Source organism: Marmota monax, unplaced genomic scaffold (assembly GCF_021218885.2).
Source record: "Marmota monax isolate L192 unplaced genomic scaffold, Marmota_monax_Labrador192_F-V1.1 WCK01_AAM20220418_F8-fsc00031, whole genome shotgun sequence".
NCBI classification, from domain to species: Eukaryota; Metazoa; Chordata; class Mammalia; order Rodentia; family Sciuridae; genus Marmota; species Marmota monax.
The window spans coordinates 17051238-17066263 of record NW_026695197.1 but is presented as its reverse complement, the minus strand read 5'-3'; the positions used below and the strand labels follow the sequence as shown (position 1 = coordinate 17066263).

The following is a 15026-nucleotide window of genomic DNA, read 5'->3' as shown; positions in this document are numbered from 1 at the left end:
TATACTTTCCTAATATTGATTTTTTCAAACACCACATTTTAAAGCATTACAGTGTACTTATAGGTCAACTCTAATTTCACAAATGCACTTAACAGCTGAGTGGAGAGTTAACAAGGATTTTAGGTCTCGCCCTTCTTTGCATATTGATGTTTCCACAGAGACTGTGCCTTCCAACCAGTGATAGCAGCTGTTTTGATTGTATGTAGCAAATATAGTCATCTCAAATGAACCAATGATTAAATTACTATTCAGGTTAATAATGAGAATAAACACTGATGTTGAAGCCCATTGGATAGCTGCTTTGAGTGCCAGTTTCAGGGGCATGTTTGTTAAGGCAGATAGTCAACCTTCAAATATGAATTTATGGCAAGTTAACTCTTTCACTGTGTTTTTAATGAGCAAACACTTCCAAAAGTGCATAGTTCAGTGCATCTATACTGTGCAAAGTATGTGACCAGATAAGTCTTAAATGCCTGAACAAAATTGAGAATGATTTCCAAGAATCTTGGGAAAGAATGTGAACCATTTATAGGAATAAATACGATTTGGGTTTGGATTGTCTAAAACATTCAAACACTAAAAGCCTTTAGTAGCTTTTTCCCCCTTTTATGTAATGCTAAAAGAATAATGTCATGAATGTTCACATACCTATCAAGCCATTTTAAGAAATAGAAAATATCAATATTTGATATCCCTTACAAATACTTCCCCAATTTCCAAACCATAAGTAATAGGATTTTGAATTTAAGTGTTCTCATTTACATGCATTTCTTTACACTTGTGATACATATATGTAGGTATCCCTAAACATAATACAGAATTATTTTTGCATGTTTTATACTACTAATATTCATCAGTCTACAACCCTAGCAATACTATGTAATTCATCAGTATGAATAACCACAGCTCTAGTTCATTGATTTTTTTCACAGCAGTATTACTAGCTTATAGCAAGGTCTTTTTAAAATCTTCTGATCTGAGTAAAAAAACCTAAAGCTAGAGCATTTAAGTAATGGACCAATCATAAATTAAATTTAATGATCACAGTTAGGAGGAAGACTATGTAGGCAAAGATATTTCTTAATAATTTTACCCAAACTTGGTATTAAGACTAAAAAATATCTAATCCCAAAAATAATATGACTTCATTGTGGAAAAGTTTTAGTGCTCAAAAAAACTAAAAAGTACCTAATCCTGTCACCTAAAGAGTATCACTGTTAACATTTTAGCAAATAACTAGTTTATGTGTTTCTATGCACATACATATATATACTCAATAATATAAACTCTGTATAGGCTATGCGGTGACTTGCATTTTAGCAACCCAACAATATATTATGTATGTTTTCTGTACTCTTTATTCTACAACATTTTTTTATTCCTATAGCATATCCCATTAAAAAACAAATAAATTGTTTGGCCACGAGTTTCCTATTGTTGGTTTTATTCAGGTTTTTGAAGTTATATTTGAATTTCTGAGAACGTGTCTGTTGAGTATTTGGGTTTTTTCCTTATTTTTGCCCTCCAGAAATATAATTCTCAAGTCAAAAGAGTTTTGAGAAAACACTGCATGGAGTTGTTTAACCTAGAAAAAGGTTCAAGGTTTTTTTCCCTAAATTAAAAGCAACTGATCACCATCTTCTAGAGGAGCCTATTAGAATGTCCTTGTAGCTGAAGATAAAGGGCATCACAACTGTCACATTTAAATACACAGGAAAGCCTGTTTTTTTTTTTTAATTTTTTTAAATAAATGACAACAGGATGCATTACAATTCTTATTACATGTATACTGCACGATTTTTCATACCTCTGATTTTATATAAAGTATGTTGACACCAATTTGTATCTTCATACATGTACTTTGGATGATGATGTCTATCACATTACACCTTCCTTGCTAATCCCTTGCCCCCTCCCTTTCCCTTCCACCCCTCTGCCCTATCTAGAATTCTAGATAGGGAAGCCTGTTTAAAAATGCTGCTTTGAAGCTTTGTGAATGATGTCTTTCCTGTGATTATTAAAGGGTCTGAGGGTGCTTCAAAAGTCACAGATGAACAGAATTCCATGATTTTGGGGTTTGGGGATGACATACTTATCATAAATGGTTTCTGTTGAATGTTAGATTGCTTGCTTAGGGGCATTTATTTCTTTTAAAAAAAATAATAAGTTTAATTACTCCAGTAAATTTAATTCTTTAGTAAAGGAAGAAGAGAAAGGGAAGGGGAAAAACCAACAGTAATGGCCTCTATTATTACTGCATTTCTATAATAACTTCTGAATATTTTCTGAGTGTTTAGAACCCTGGAGGTGAGGAATTTCAGAACAATGTGGCAGAAGGGCTCAAATTAGAAATATTTATGTGGGCTTTTTCACTTTTGAAAGAGCTAACTGCTATGCAGTCTTCTTAATTAAAGTCCAAACAATAAAAATAAAGTACTTTGGAGATGAGAAGTTGTTTCTAGACTTAAGTGCTTGAGGTATTTAAGCATTCTATTAGTACATGGCAGAGAAGAATTTTATGTACAAATTTGAAAGTCAGCATACAAAATTAAGTTGAATAACAGAGTCATCACCATTACTTTGTAATTTGTGCATAAATTCTTTTTATTAAATATATTTTTAGTTGTAGGTGGACACAATGCTTTTATTTTTATTTATTTATTTTTATGTGGTGCTGAGGATCAAACCCAGTGCCTCACTGGTGCTAGGCGAGTGCTCTACCACTGAGCCACAACCCCAGCCCCTGGGGATAAATTCTTTTATGATTAAGGCAGCTCTTGCTATTCTCTTAAATAAAGGTTTCAGGGGAGTAAGTTACAAAAATACATTTTGTTACTGATTTTTCTGAAGTACACAAATTATACAACTCAGTAAAATTTTATACATAGATAATCTATGTACACCCAGTGTGTTCATGATAAAGAACATTCCCATGAGGGCTCCCTTTGCTAGTCTGTCCACTCTTCCCCAAGAGAACTACTGTTCTGACTCCATCAGTATTGCAAGTTCTTGATCTTCACATGAATGAAATCATACTATGGTGACATTGTTTTTTAATGTGTCCTGCGGTTATTGGGCTCTGAGTTGCTTCCAGCTTTGCTCTTATGAATACAGCTACTATGAACATTCTTCTACATGTCTTTGAGAGACACATGCATTCAGTTCTCTTGGGTGTAGATCTGGAAGTGAAATTGCTGGATAATAGGATAGATAATTGTTGAGCTTTAGGAAATATTGCCAAACAGTTTTCCAAGGTGACTGTACCAAGCTATACATTCTCACTAGCTACAAATGAGAGTTCAATTGTTTCACATTTTCCCCAGAATATTAACAGTCTGTGTAATTGTGGCTATTGTTTGGTTTAGATAGTGGCGTACTAAGTTTCAATTTGTATTCCTCTGATGAGTAGTGCTGAAACCCTTTCATATACTTGTTGGACATTGGATGTTTTCTTTTGTGATGTACCCAGTCAAATTTTTCATCCTTTATATTGTATTATCTTTTTCTGTTGATTTGTAAGTTTTTTTATGTCTTATAAATGTGAGTCTTTGAAAATATGTACTCGAGGTATTTTTATTTTCATTTATTTTTTTGTACTGGAGTTTACAGAGGCATTCAACCACAAAGTCATATCCCCATCCCTTTTTTAAAAAAAAATATTTTTTATTTAGAGACAGGGTCTCCCTGAGTTGCTTGGAGCCTCTCTAATTTGCTGAGGCTGGCTTTGAACTTGCCATCCTCCTGCTTCAGCCTCCCAAGCTATTGGGATTACAGGTGTGCACACCGCATCCAGTTCTACTCAAGTATCTTCTTTCTACCTATGGTTTCCCTTTTCATTCTCTTAAGAGTATGAGAACATGAAGTTCTTGATTTTGACGGAGTACAATTTGTGAGTATTTTCTTCTCTTATACTTTTTTTATCCCAAGAACATGAAGATAAGTCTCATGTTTTCTTCCATAAGCTTTATTATCTTACCTTTATTAACAATTAGATGTAGTATCTCCTTGAAGGTTTTTTTGGGAGGGGTACTGGGGATTGAATCCAGAGGTGCTTAACCACTGAGCCACATCCCCAGCCCTTTTTATATTTTATTTAGAGACAGGGTCTCGCTATGTTACTTAGGGCCTCACTAAGTTTCGGAGGCCGGCTTTGAACTCATGCTTCTCCTACCTCAGCGTCTTGAGCTGCTCGGATTATAAGCATGCACCACCTGGCTCTCCTTGAGTTTTTACGAATTGTATGAGGTCACATTTTATCTTTTTCCCGTAGGCATCTCGTTTCAGCAATATTTATTGCAAAGATCCATTCTTTACAACTGCAAGAATGGGATCCTAATTAGAATAAATTATATTCCATGTATGTATATGTCAAAACACACTCTACTGTCATGTATGTCTAAAAAGGACAATAAAATAGTGGAAAAAAAAGATCCATTCTTTACCTCCCACTGAATTGTAGTTGTCCTTCTGACATAAATTAAGTAACCATATACTATATATGTGGCTTTGTTCCCAGTATCTTGATTACTATAGCTTTACAATAATTCTTAATAGCTGACAGGGTACATCCTTCAACTTTATTTTTCTTTAAGATTATCTTGACTATTCCACATGCTTTGCATTTCCGTATAAATTTTGGAAGCAACTTGTTGATATCCATCCAACATTTAAAAAAAAAAAAGCTTGCTGGGAGTTTGATTGATACTTTATTGAATCTGTGGATATGGTAGAATCTGCATCTGAACATAATGTCTTTCCATTTATTTATTTTTTCTTTTTTTACATTATCTCATCAGTGTTTTGTATTTTTCAAAGTATGGGTCTTAGACATATTTTATTAAATTATTCCTTGTATTTCATGTTGTTTGGTGCCATTGTAAGTAGTATTTCACTAAATTTTATTTTCATTTTTGTTAATATGTAGAAATTTCATTGGGATTTTGTATATTAACCTTGTATTCAGCAACCTTCTTACATTTCCTTGGTGATTCCAGTGACTTATTTGTAGAATCTTTGAGATTGCATTTTCTACATAGACAATTGGGCTTTCCATTAATAATTACAGTTTTACATTTCTCTTTCCACTTCTTATATTTTTCTTTTTCTTGCTTTATTGTACTGTCAGGATCTCTACTATAGTGTTAAATAGAAGCGATGATAGTAAGTAGCCTTATCTTATTTCTGAATTCAAGGATAAAACTTTAATATTTTACCACTTTTAATATTTTGTACCAGCTCACTAAGCTATGTGAATATATTTGCTTTTCACTTTTGATCCTCACCAGAAATAGCAGTGTTAAACTTGTCTTAGATCTTCTGTTTTGTCATTTCATCACTTCTCTCAATATATAGTATTCTCAGAAGATTTCTATTTCATAGGGATCATAGAGTCCCTAAAAACTCAGTGTATTTTTTCAGTAATTAATGAAAGAATGACAGCATCAGTGTGATATTAGAGGTATTCTGGGGGGTTTCAATTAAATATTAATAGAGTTTTCCTTTGATGCTTTTTATGATTCACTATTGTTTTAATTTAAACTTTTGTCATTTGTTTGTATTTAATTTTTTTTTTACTTGTAAGTGGGCAAAATATCTTTATTTATTTATTTTTATGTGGTGCTAGGATCGAACTCAGTGCCTCACACGTACATGGCAAGTCCTCTACCACTGAGCTACAGTCCCAGCCCTTGTGTTTGTATTTTTGATTAAAAAAAAAAAAATACTTGAATGTTAATACTTTGGCAGTTCTTGTTTAGTGATTCTCAGTGGGGGACAATTTTTCCTCCTAGGAAACATTTGGCAATGCCTGGAGACACTTGGTTATCCTAACTGACGAAGGGTACTACTGGCATCTGGTGGATAAAGGTCAAGGTGATTTATGAAACATCATTTTCTAGCCCCAAATGTTAATAGAACTGATACTGAAAAGCCCTGATGTAGTTCAACCCCTTCATTTGAAACTGAGGCCCACAAATATGAAGTGAATTGCTGTTACCTATTTTAAATAGTGTAGGGACTGTATATCCCACATTTACAAATAGTTGTCATTATTGTGAGAAACATACTGTGAGAAGGTCTGCTTCCATCCATTGTCCCTGTTAGCTCCCAGGACAGTATATATTATTCCCTGTGTTTTAGGTAGGGTACTGGGGCATACAAAGGTTCATCTGTTAACTAATTTATTCAATAATCATTTTGTGAGCAGTGCTAGGCCTTTTTTTTTTTTAAAGTCAAATGCAGTGACTGCATTGTGGAGATTATATTCTAGTGAAGAAGACTGACCAGACAGTTGGAAAGGATTAAAAATTATGATAAGCGATATGAAGGGAAAAAAGGGAGGGATGAAATAGAAATGAAATGTGAGGAAGAAGTCCACTTTATTTAAATAGGGAGACTGGAAATGGCTTCTTTGTTGTACTGAGATTTAGCTGAGACCTGTCAAATGAATAGAAGAAAGTTATGTGAAAAGTATAGGGCCATTCAGGTGGAGGGACCACCATGGGGGTTGAAGCAGGAAACAGTTTGATCTTTTTTTAGGAAATAAGAGCAGGCAGCTGTGATTGGAATGCAGTCCGCAGTAGGGAAAGTTACTTGAGCTTGGAGATGTGGACATAGTAGGTGCAGGAAGATAGTGCAAGCCCCACAAGCCATGCGAAGGACTTTGAATTTTATGCTGTTTGCAATGAGAAGTTATTGAAGGATTTTAAGCAGGGGAGCAACATGGTCCCATCTGTGCTTTTTAAAACTCCTGCTATTGCCTGTACAGTAAACTGGAATAATAGGACAAGAATAATGTCCTATTATTGGGAGTCTATAGCAGCAGTTCAGGTTGGAGAGTAAAACAGATTTGAAACATTTAAATTTTGTTTTGAAAAAGATGCTTTACAAAAATAAATAAATAAATTTTGTTTTGAAATTATAAATTACTGGATTTGATGGTTAACAGAGATGTGGGGATGGTGAGGGAAAGTGAGAAATCAAGGATAACTACTAGGTTTCTGGATGAATTTATTGGGATGGAAAAGATTGGGGGAGGAACACTTTGGGAGAGTAGGGGGAGAGAGACCCGTTAGTTTGATATTGAACAGATAAGAGGTGTCTGATGGTGACTTAAGCTACAGGGTGATTTCATTTCTACATGCTCCACCTTCAGCAGAAATGGTGGCAAATTGATCACTTCCCTCGAGAGGTTAAGTTATTTAGAAAGATAATGGACTGTATGTGGAAGAGGACTCCACTGGTTTTCTTAAGTTCCGGGTTATAGCACTGGCTCTAGAGCTCCCTGGTTGGTACCACTGAGCTCAGCCAGCGTCTCTGGATGGTTTCTTCATCTGTGAAACGGGGCATGTTGGCCTTAATGTGCCTTAAGGTTCCTTGCAATAATGTTTTGTGGCTCTGAATTTAAATTATCCCCATGGCTTTTTCTCTCATTGCAATTGTGGTCCTGTTCCCTGGCTAGGAATTTTTAACTTACCTGGAATTTATAGCCAGAGATTTGGTGTCAGACCTCTTTTTGCATTTTTCCTTTGCTTCTTTATACCTCAACAGGCTTATAGATTTCCTGCTGATGTGTTACTTCTGGTAACAAAACCAACCATTTGTTGCCTGTTTAGTATATAAAACCACTACCAAGTATTGGGGTGTCTATTTCTAATATTTTTTTAAAATATTTAACTGTGAAAGATTTTTTAATCTGTGCCCTATGAAATGTTTCCCTTTTAGTTCATCCTAAATATGCCTCAGCTCTTCCAAGATCCAGAGAAGTTTATGCTGTGCAGAGAACAGTTAAGGCAGGAACCATTGCCCTGAGAGATGCTGTTCTCCGGACTAATGCAGAACCAGTTCCCACTTAGGAACGCACTGTTCCAGCCCTTCCAGGGAAAACACAGAAATGCTGCCTTGGAATTAAGTACACACATCAATCAGGCTGATAAGTCTTATCCCCAGTTAATATATAATAAAATATTAACAAAGCTAAATCAAATGAGTTTTTAGTTTAGCTATATAAGTGGAAAGCAATTTTGAGGTCTGTTGCATAAAGAATTCCAGTTCCGTGGTAGAGAAGCAAATAAATGGGATTGGGGTGGGGTGAAAGAGGGGGATGGATGAATCACCCATTGCTAACTCATTGCTATCAGCTGTGGTTAAGGCCAAAGGAGAGGCTTTGCAGATTTCTTAATGCTGGATTTCAAGGTCTGCTTTCAGAAATAAATTTGTATTAATATTAGTGAACAAATTTGAAGGATCTGTGCTGTGAGCAATTTGTAGTAACTAACAGTAAGTCCTTGTAATAGTCCAGTATTGGTTTTTACTTAATAAAATATTTAATCACAAATGTCTGAATTCTGCATCTCCCACAGGAAGTTATTTCCATGCCCACTGACAAGAATAATTCAGCAGTTTCATAGTTGAGCGCTTAATTACTCATAATTGTGAAGGGTAAGATGTGATGAATTCTTCCTCCATGGACATAATAAATATTTTAACTAAGTAGATGACTTAAAGTAAATTAAGCTAGTGAGGTCATTTATTCCGTTGGTTAAGAGCAGTTTGAGAAATATATCATGTCCTGTATTCCGTTAGATAATTATTTGTGCATGACTACTTCTGGGTGACTGAAGGTGACATTGCTGGGGTGGGTGGCAGATCTAGGGGTGAGAGGTGAGTGTTAAGTTCACAGAGATTTGTTTTGTTGTATTTTACCTGAGTCACGAAGGAAGATCCTTAGCTATATGTAGAGTTTTGTTATCAAACTGACAGGAAAACTACACCTTTGTTTGGTATGACAGTTTTTTGTCCTCTATCGGAATCAAGGAAGGGACTTGACCGCAGGCTGTCCCCTTAAACCTTGTCAGTGTGTGCTTTGGGAAGATGGCCTTATTTGCAAACACCATCGAAAGCAGTTAGGTAGAATGAAGGGGTGAAATTACATGCAGAAACTCGGTTAAAAAAAAAAAAAGTTAAATTTCTGAAGTAAAAAGAAACTTACATTTTGGAGGCGAGGAAACAGGAATTCAGTATTTCTGAAGTGCACTTCCTAAGTTGCCGCAGCAACAGTCTAGCAGCGTTTTTAGGCTCAGGAGCCTCCTGCTTACCATTAGGGAAGGCTGAAACAACACGTCTCATTAAGTTAAGCCTCTTCCCTAGAGTGCCTTATTTAGCTTTAGTTCTCTTAATTCTCTTTCCCTGGTGATTTGGGTAAAGTGTCTGAAACCACGAAAGGTAAAAGGTTGAAGCAATCCCAAATTTAATAATCTATCACCTTTCTTTAGTGTATCTGAATGTAATTCCCAGCAGTTCTTCGTGAATTCATTAGAAGACAGCAAGTCATTAAAAGTTAATAAGAAACTATTTGTTTCTGTGAGTGTGAGTAAAACCACTTTGCCAGTCTGACATTCTTTTCCAGTTATAAAAGCCTTGCTTTTAGCCAGTTTTTGTTTTTTTGGTCTCTCTAGGTTACTCCTGGATGGAGCGCCTCTGATAGCGATCCACAAAGCCAGGTATTACAAGAGAAAAGATGGCTTAGCCCTGGGGCCTGGACCCTTTGTGACTGCTTTAGAGTATGCCACTGACACCAGCGCCATAGTAGTGGGGAAACCAGAAAAGACGTTCTTTTTGGAAGCATTGCGGGGCACTGGCTGTGAACCTGAAGAGGCCATCATGATAGGAGATGTAAGTAGAAGAGCGCAGGAGATGCCCTGCACTCACCTCTTTGCTGGGACGGCTGGCTTTGAAGCACTGCTTTAGGGAAGTGGACTTTTTGTTACTCAAGAGAAAAATAGTCAGAAGCAAGCTTTCCTGTAGATGTTTGACAGTATTCTTGTAAGCATTTGAAATTTTGATTGTTTCTGACAGTTCTCCAAAGTGTGAGGGCATGTATAATTTTAAAAAATGTTTATATTGCAAGTCAGTTAAATGCTTTACATTTTTTTCTGAAGAAAATTCCTATAAAACCTAAAGTATTTTGAGCATTATGCAGAGAACAAAATATAACTAAAGACTTTTCATAAGTAGTGATCCTCCAGCCTCAACCTCCCCAGCTGCTGGGATTACAGGTGTGTGCCACCATGCCCAGCTTCCTTCTTATTTTCTTTTTCCCATTTCCCTTCCTCCTCTCCCCATCCCCATTTCTTCAATGGGCAAATTTGACTATAATGGAAAAAGGTTTTAAGTAAGACCTTAAACAAAGAATTTGACATTCTGAAGCTAATTTCTAAGGGTCATTGTTGAACAAACTTAAAGATTTTTGTGGAAAAAAATCTTCTTTAGGCATAATCTGAATGAATCCTGCTTGTACATATGAGATAGCAGGACTGATTTTCTTTTTTATTATTTTTTTCTTAGGACTGATTACTTGACCAGGCCTTGGAATTTTAATTGCCTTGCTTTCATTGTTACATTCAACCAAGTATTTATTTATTTTGTTTTATATTCTGTTTTGGTGGGTTTCTTACTATTTTGTTAGTTTTGTTTCATTTTGTTGGAAAAGGTCTAACTATGTTGCCCAGGTTGGCCTCAGACTCCTAGGCTCAAATGTGATCTTCCTGCCTCACTTCCATGTGCTGGGAGTAAAGATGCACACCACTGTGCAAGTGTGTTTATCCCTGTCTTGAATAAGAATGGACAGGGGAGCTCCCTTTACAGATTGATGTGTGATTCCCAAATTTAGTGAAGTAAACATAAAGAGTTATAGTCTGATTAAGTATACTGCTTTGATTTGATCCTACCTATTATAGACAATTGGATGGAAATTAAGAGTAATATATTACGTGGGCCACTAAAAAGTGATCTTCTAAATCGAGTTCATTCACTATTTACAGCTGAGTTATTCACTGTACAAGCTGTCAAATGCATAGAATGCTTTTTTCCCCAGTGATCTGTTTTAAGAAGAGATAGATATACTTGTGGCAAGGCATAGACTCTTCACTGTTGTCCGTGTTCAGTTACTGGAATTCCTTACGCTAGTGTTCGCTTTCCACCTCAGCAGCGCTTTCTTCTCCAAATATGGTTCTCCTCCTCAGAGTATTTCATGTGGAGTCACCCCTTTTCACCTTCTCCTCTTTCATTTTGAAAATAAAAAGCAGGGGATTCCAAGTGGCGATCCCATCCTAATTAATTGTTGGCAGAGTGTGTTGGCAAGCAACAAAAGACTCTGGACTAAGTGCCTTTTTCTGTTTTTCCAGGATTGCAGGGATGATGTTGGCGGGGCTCAAAATGCTGGCATGCTGGGCATTTTAGTAAAAACTGGTAGGTATCTTCTGTATACCTTTCCAAATGCCTTTCCAAAAACAGGGTGGTAGAGTTCACAGTTGCCCAAAGAATAGCTTTGTCGAAATGGTAGAACTCTGGGCTTTAATTTTCTTTCTACATGAAGAAAAATGAAATAGGTTTAGGATTAAAGGGAAAAAGACCATGGGGGTGGGGGGAACATGCTGCAAAAAGGTGGGAAGATCAGGGCTCGAGGCCTGGTAGTACCTGCCCTGTTCACCATGTCGGAATGGAGCAAGGACCATGAATTGTGGTGCTCTGAGAAAACATTTGTTTTATGCCAGCTATCTGATGATAAAGTTGATTTTTTTAAGAACTGGTCATCTGTGTGCTCTGATCCTCTATGTTCACATTTGCATTTTAAAAAATATATACCAGCTGGGTGGGCATGACACACACCTGTAGTCTCAACAACTAAGGAGGCTGAGGCAGGAAGATCGTAAGTTCAAGGCCTGCCTCAGCAACTTAGACTGTCTCAAAAAGAAAAAAATAAAGAATACAATAACAGAAAAAAAGTGGCCTGCTCCCGATTTTAATCCTCAGTACAGGCTAGAGTTGAATAGAGTTGGGGGAAGGTGGTGTGAAAATATATACATACCAGCACACACATAAAAAACTTCTTTATTTTCATTTACTGTTTTTGGTGACCAAAAGCTTAGGAAGTATTTCCTACTCTAAAATTAGGTTTACTTTATATGATCTCTCAAATTTTAAGAAAAAAGAAAGACCTTCTTGGAGAGGATTCACCTAACATGACATATTTTTTTAATACTTTTTTTTTAGTTGTGGTTGGACACAATACCTTTATTTTATTTATTTATTTATTTATTTTTATGTGGTACTGAGGATCGAACCCAGGGCCTCGCACAATCTAGGTGAGCACTCTACGGCTGAGCCACAACCCCAGCCCCCTAATACGATATTTTGACTGATTCAGTGTTCTGTATTCTGGTCTCATTTCTGTGCTGATTTGCTGTGTGAAAAACTCTGGTCACGGCTCTTTTCCCTTTGGAGCCTTGAATCTCCTAGTTGAGGATCCCTTAGGTAGTCTACTTGTAGTCTCTTCAAGGTAAAGAAGAAACAGTCATGGGAGCTGTGAGAGGGTCAAATATTTTTGCATGGGGAAACTTAATGGGTTTTTCAAAAGATAATGAAAGGTTCCCACCCCACCCTCAAATGACACCTGCTGAATTCAAAACTAATAGCACATAATAACGGGAAATCTTGTCCAAGAATTGCCATCAGGTTTTTGTAAATCAGATAACAGATAAACAGTTGTGTACACATCTCTGGGAGCTCATTTGCATAGTTTCATGTGATGGTAGTGAAACTACTTAACAGACTATTCAGAAAAGGTAAAATTGAAACATAAAAGTCATAGAAGTTTTATCATGGGGAAATCTTTTAGAGAAAGTGACTATGACCTGAATTCAAGAAAATTGTGATTGCAGAAAAGTTACTTTAAAATTAAAATGGAAAAATCTAGATGGAGCTAGAGTTGAATAAGAGGTACAGAGGGAAACCCCACATCTGCTAGAGCCTGAGCTCTGGAGTGGGCCATCCTGGGCCCACCGATAGTAACACCAGTCACTGCAGGATTAACACAATGTCTTTTCACATTTCTCCATCAAAATGATTGTCACCTACCCGGGAACGTTATGGCCCTGTGATGTAAGTAGCAAGAGGAAGCATTAACCAAGTCAGGAAACACAGACCACATCATCTTCTCTGCGTCTTTGTTCTCACTGTTCTGCCTTCAGTTTTATCCCATTAAGGGATCCTCAGATAACTATTTTTGCTTGTGGGTATTATTCCCATAAACATTTCCTTTCTTGAGCTCACATAGTTAAGGATTTATACCAGCCATCAACACTGGACCTGTGCAGTATCATGAGTGGCCTGTGTGAAAAGCATCCAGTTAGTCTTAGGCTAACAGCATAATGGTCAAATCTAAAATGTGTAACTAATAAAGCAGCTAAGTCCATCTCATAGAAATAGACCCTCTTGTACTATTGGGTTTTTGGTCACAAAAATTCAGAGTAAGCCCACTGTTCTAAAACTGTGAGCTCCATTGATAAAATTTAGCCCAGTACTATGGACAAGCACTGGGCTTCACAGTGTTTAAAACTACTAAAATATTTTAATTCATATTCAGTAGGAAGTACTATTTGTGGATAGTCTTGAGCAATTTTTTTCAATGGGTAGCATATGGTAGATACATGATATACATTTTTTTAGTTATTTTTTAATAAAGATTTAAAATCTTAATAAGGGTTTTGACTTGTCCTAACCAGAATTCATCTCTGTTTAACATATAAAGTAGTCATGTAGAAAGAAATGAGCTTGCCCTTTGTCTTATAGCATCAGCATGGCTTCCTATGTCCTCCCTGTTCATTTATTCACTCACGGAGGCACAGGCTGCTGCAGTGAAGTCAGGCCAGGGATGCTGCTTCATTCCTCTTGCTGACATTGAGCACCTGCTGTGTACAGGCTCCGTGTGAGGTGCCAGAACTGGAACATATGCTTGGGCCACTTGTATCATCTGTACTTTGTAGAGACCCCACTGGCAAAGCCAGACAAGCAGAAACATTCTAGAAGCCCTTAACTCTGTAGTTAAGAAACTTACTTGCCCCTTACACCATAGATCTTGGAAGTAGGTAATACAGCAAGTTATTTATTAACATACCTATGAAACCAAGCAGAAACCTTGAAGAGAATCTTATAATTAAAGGACTTAAGCTTGAGGTGGGGGTGGGGGAAACGGAAACTGCCAGTAGAATTTTCCATATGGATCATGCTATGGAGAAGTGACTTGAGGGTGCTGGGGTAAGTGAGTTATATGCCAGTTACCTAGATGTACATTTGATGCTGATTTCTTTCTTTTTTTTTTTTAAGAGGGAGAGAGAATGAGAGAATATTTTAATATTTATTTTTCAGTTTTCGGTGGACACAACATCTTTATTTTATTTTATGTGTTGCTGAGGATCGAACCCAGTGCCCCACGCATGCCAGGCGAGCGCCTTACTGCTTGAGCCACATCCCCAGCCCTGATGCTGATTTCTTCTCTGTAACAAATCAGTCAGTAGGATAGGATAGTACATATCTTCTCCAGCACAGTGCAAAGACGTGGAAGTGGGGTTGAGGTTTCAGGCTTTGCGTTTGCTAGGTAAAGCCCTCTGTTTAGTCAACTGTTCATCACTGTGACCAAAATATCTGACAAGAATTTAGAAGAGGAAAAGTTTACTTTGGGCTCACAGTTACAGAGACTCAGTCCATGGTTGTCCGGCTCCATTGCTGTGGGCCTGAGGTGAGGCAAAACATCATGGTGGAAGGAGTGGCAGAGGAAAGCTGCTCAGCTCTTGGCAGCCAGGAAAGAGAAAGAGAGTGCACACTGACAGAGCCAAGGACACTCCCAACCCCCATCGTGACCTGCTTCTTCCAGCCAGGTCCAGCCGGCCTACAGAGAGCACCCCGAGGTCCACCATTCGCTGCTCCACTGATGGGGTTACAGCTGTCGTGATCAAACCCCTTCACCTCTGAACATTCCTGCATGGCCTAACATGAGCTTTGGGGAACACCTCATATCCAAACCATATCACCTCCTAAAGAGGGAGTTGTAGAAAAGGTGGGCCTGTTGTTGGGGCAGCTGGATTTAGGCAGAAAAAAAAAATTGAATAAAGCAGACAAATAAATAGCAGAGATAACAGAAAATGGAATGAGAGAGCAAAAATATAAGTACAGATAAGTAGCCTCCTTCC

General features: G+C 37.2%; 1 protein-coding gene across 4 annotated transcripts in view; it reads left to right on the top strand.

Annotated features, from left to right (window-relative positions):
• Window positions 1-15026, top strand: part of Hdhd2 (haloacid dehalogenase like hydrolase domain containing 2) — a 34345-nt gene that overhangs the window by 16941 nt on the left and 2378 nt on the right. For all 4 annotated transcript variants that reach the window (XM_046428346.2, XM_046428347.2, XM_046428348.2 and 1 more), the window contains 2 exons: window positions 9456-9672; window positions 11184-11247. In XM_046428346.2, the coding sequence (XP_046284302.1) occupies window positions 9456-9672; window positions 11184-11247 (281 nt within the window). The remainder of the gene's footprint in view (window positions 1-9455; window positions 9673-11183; window positions 11248-15026) is intronic.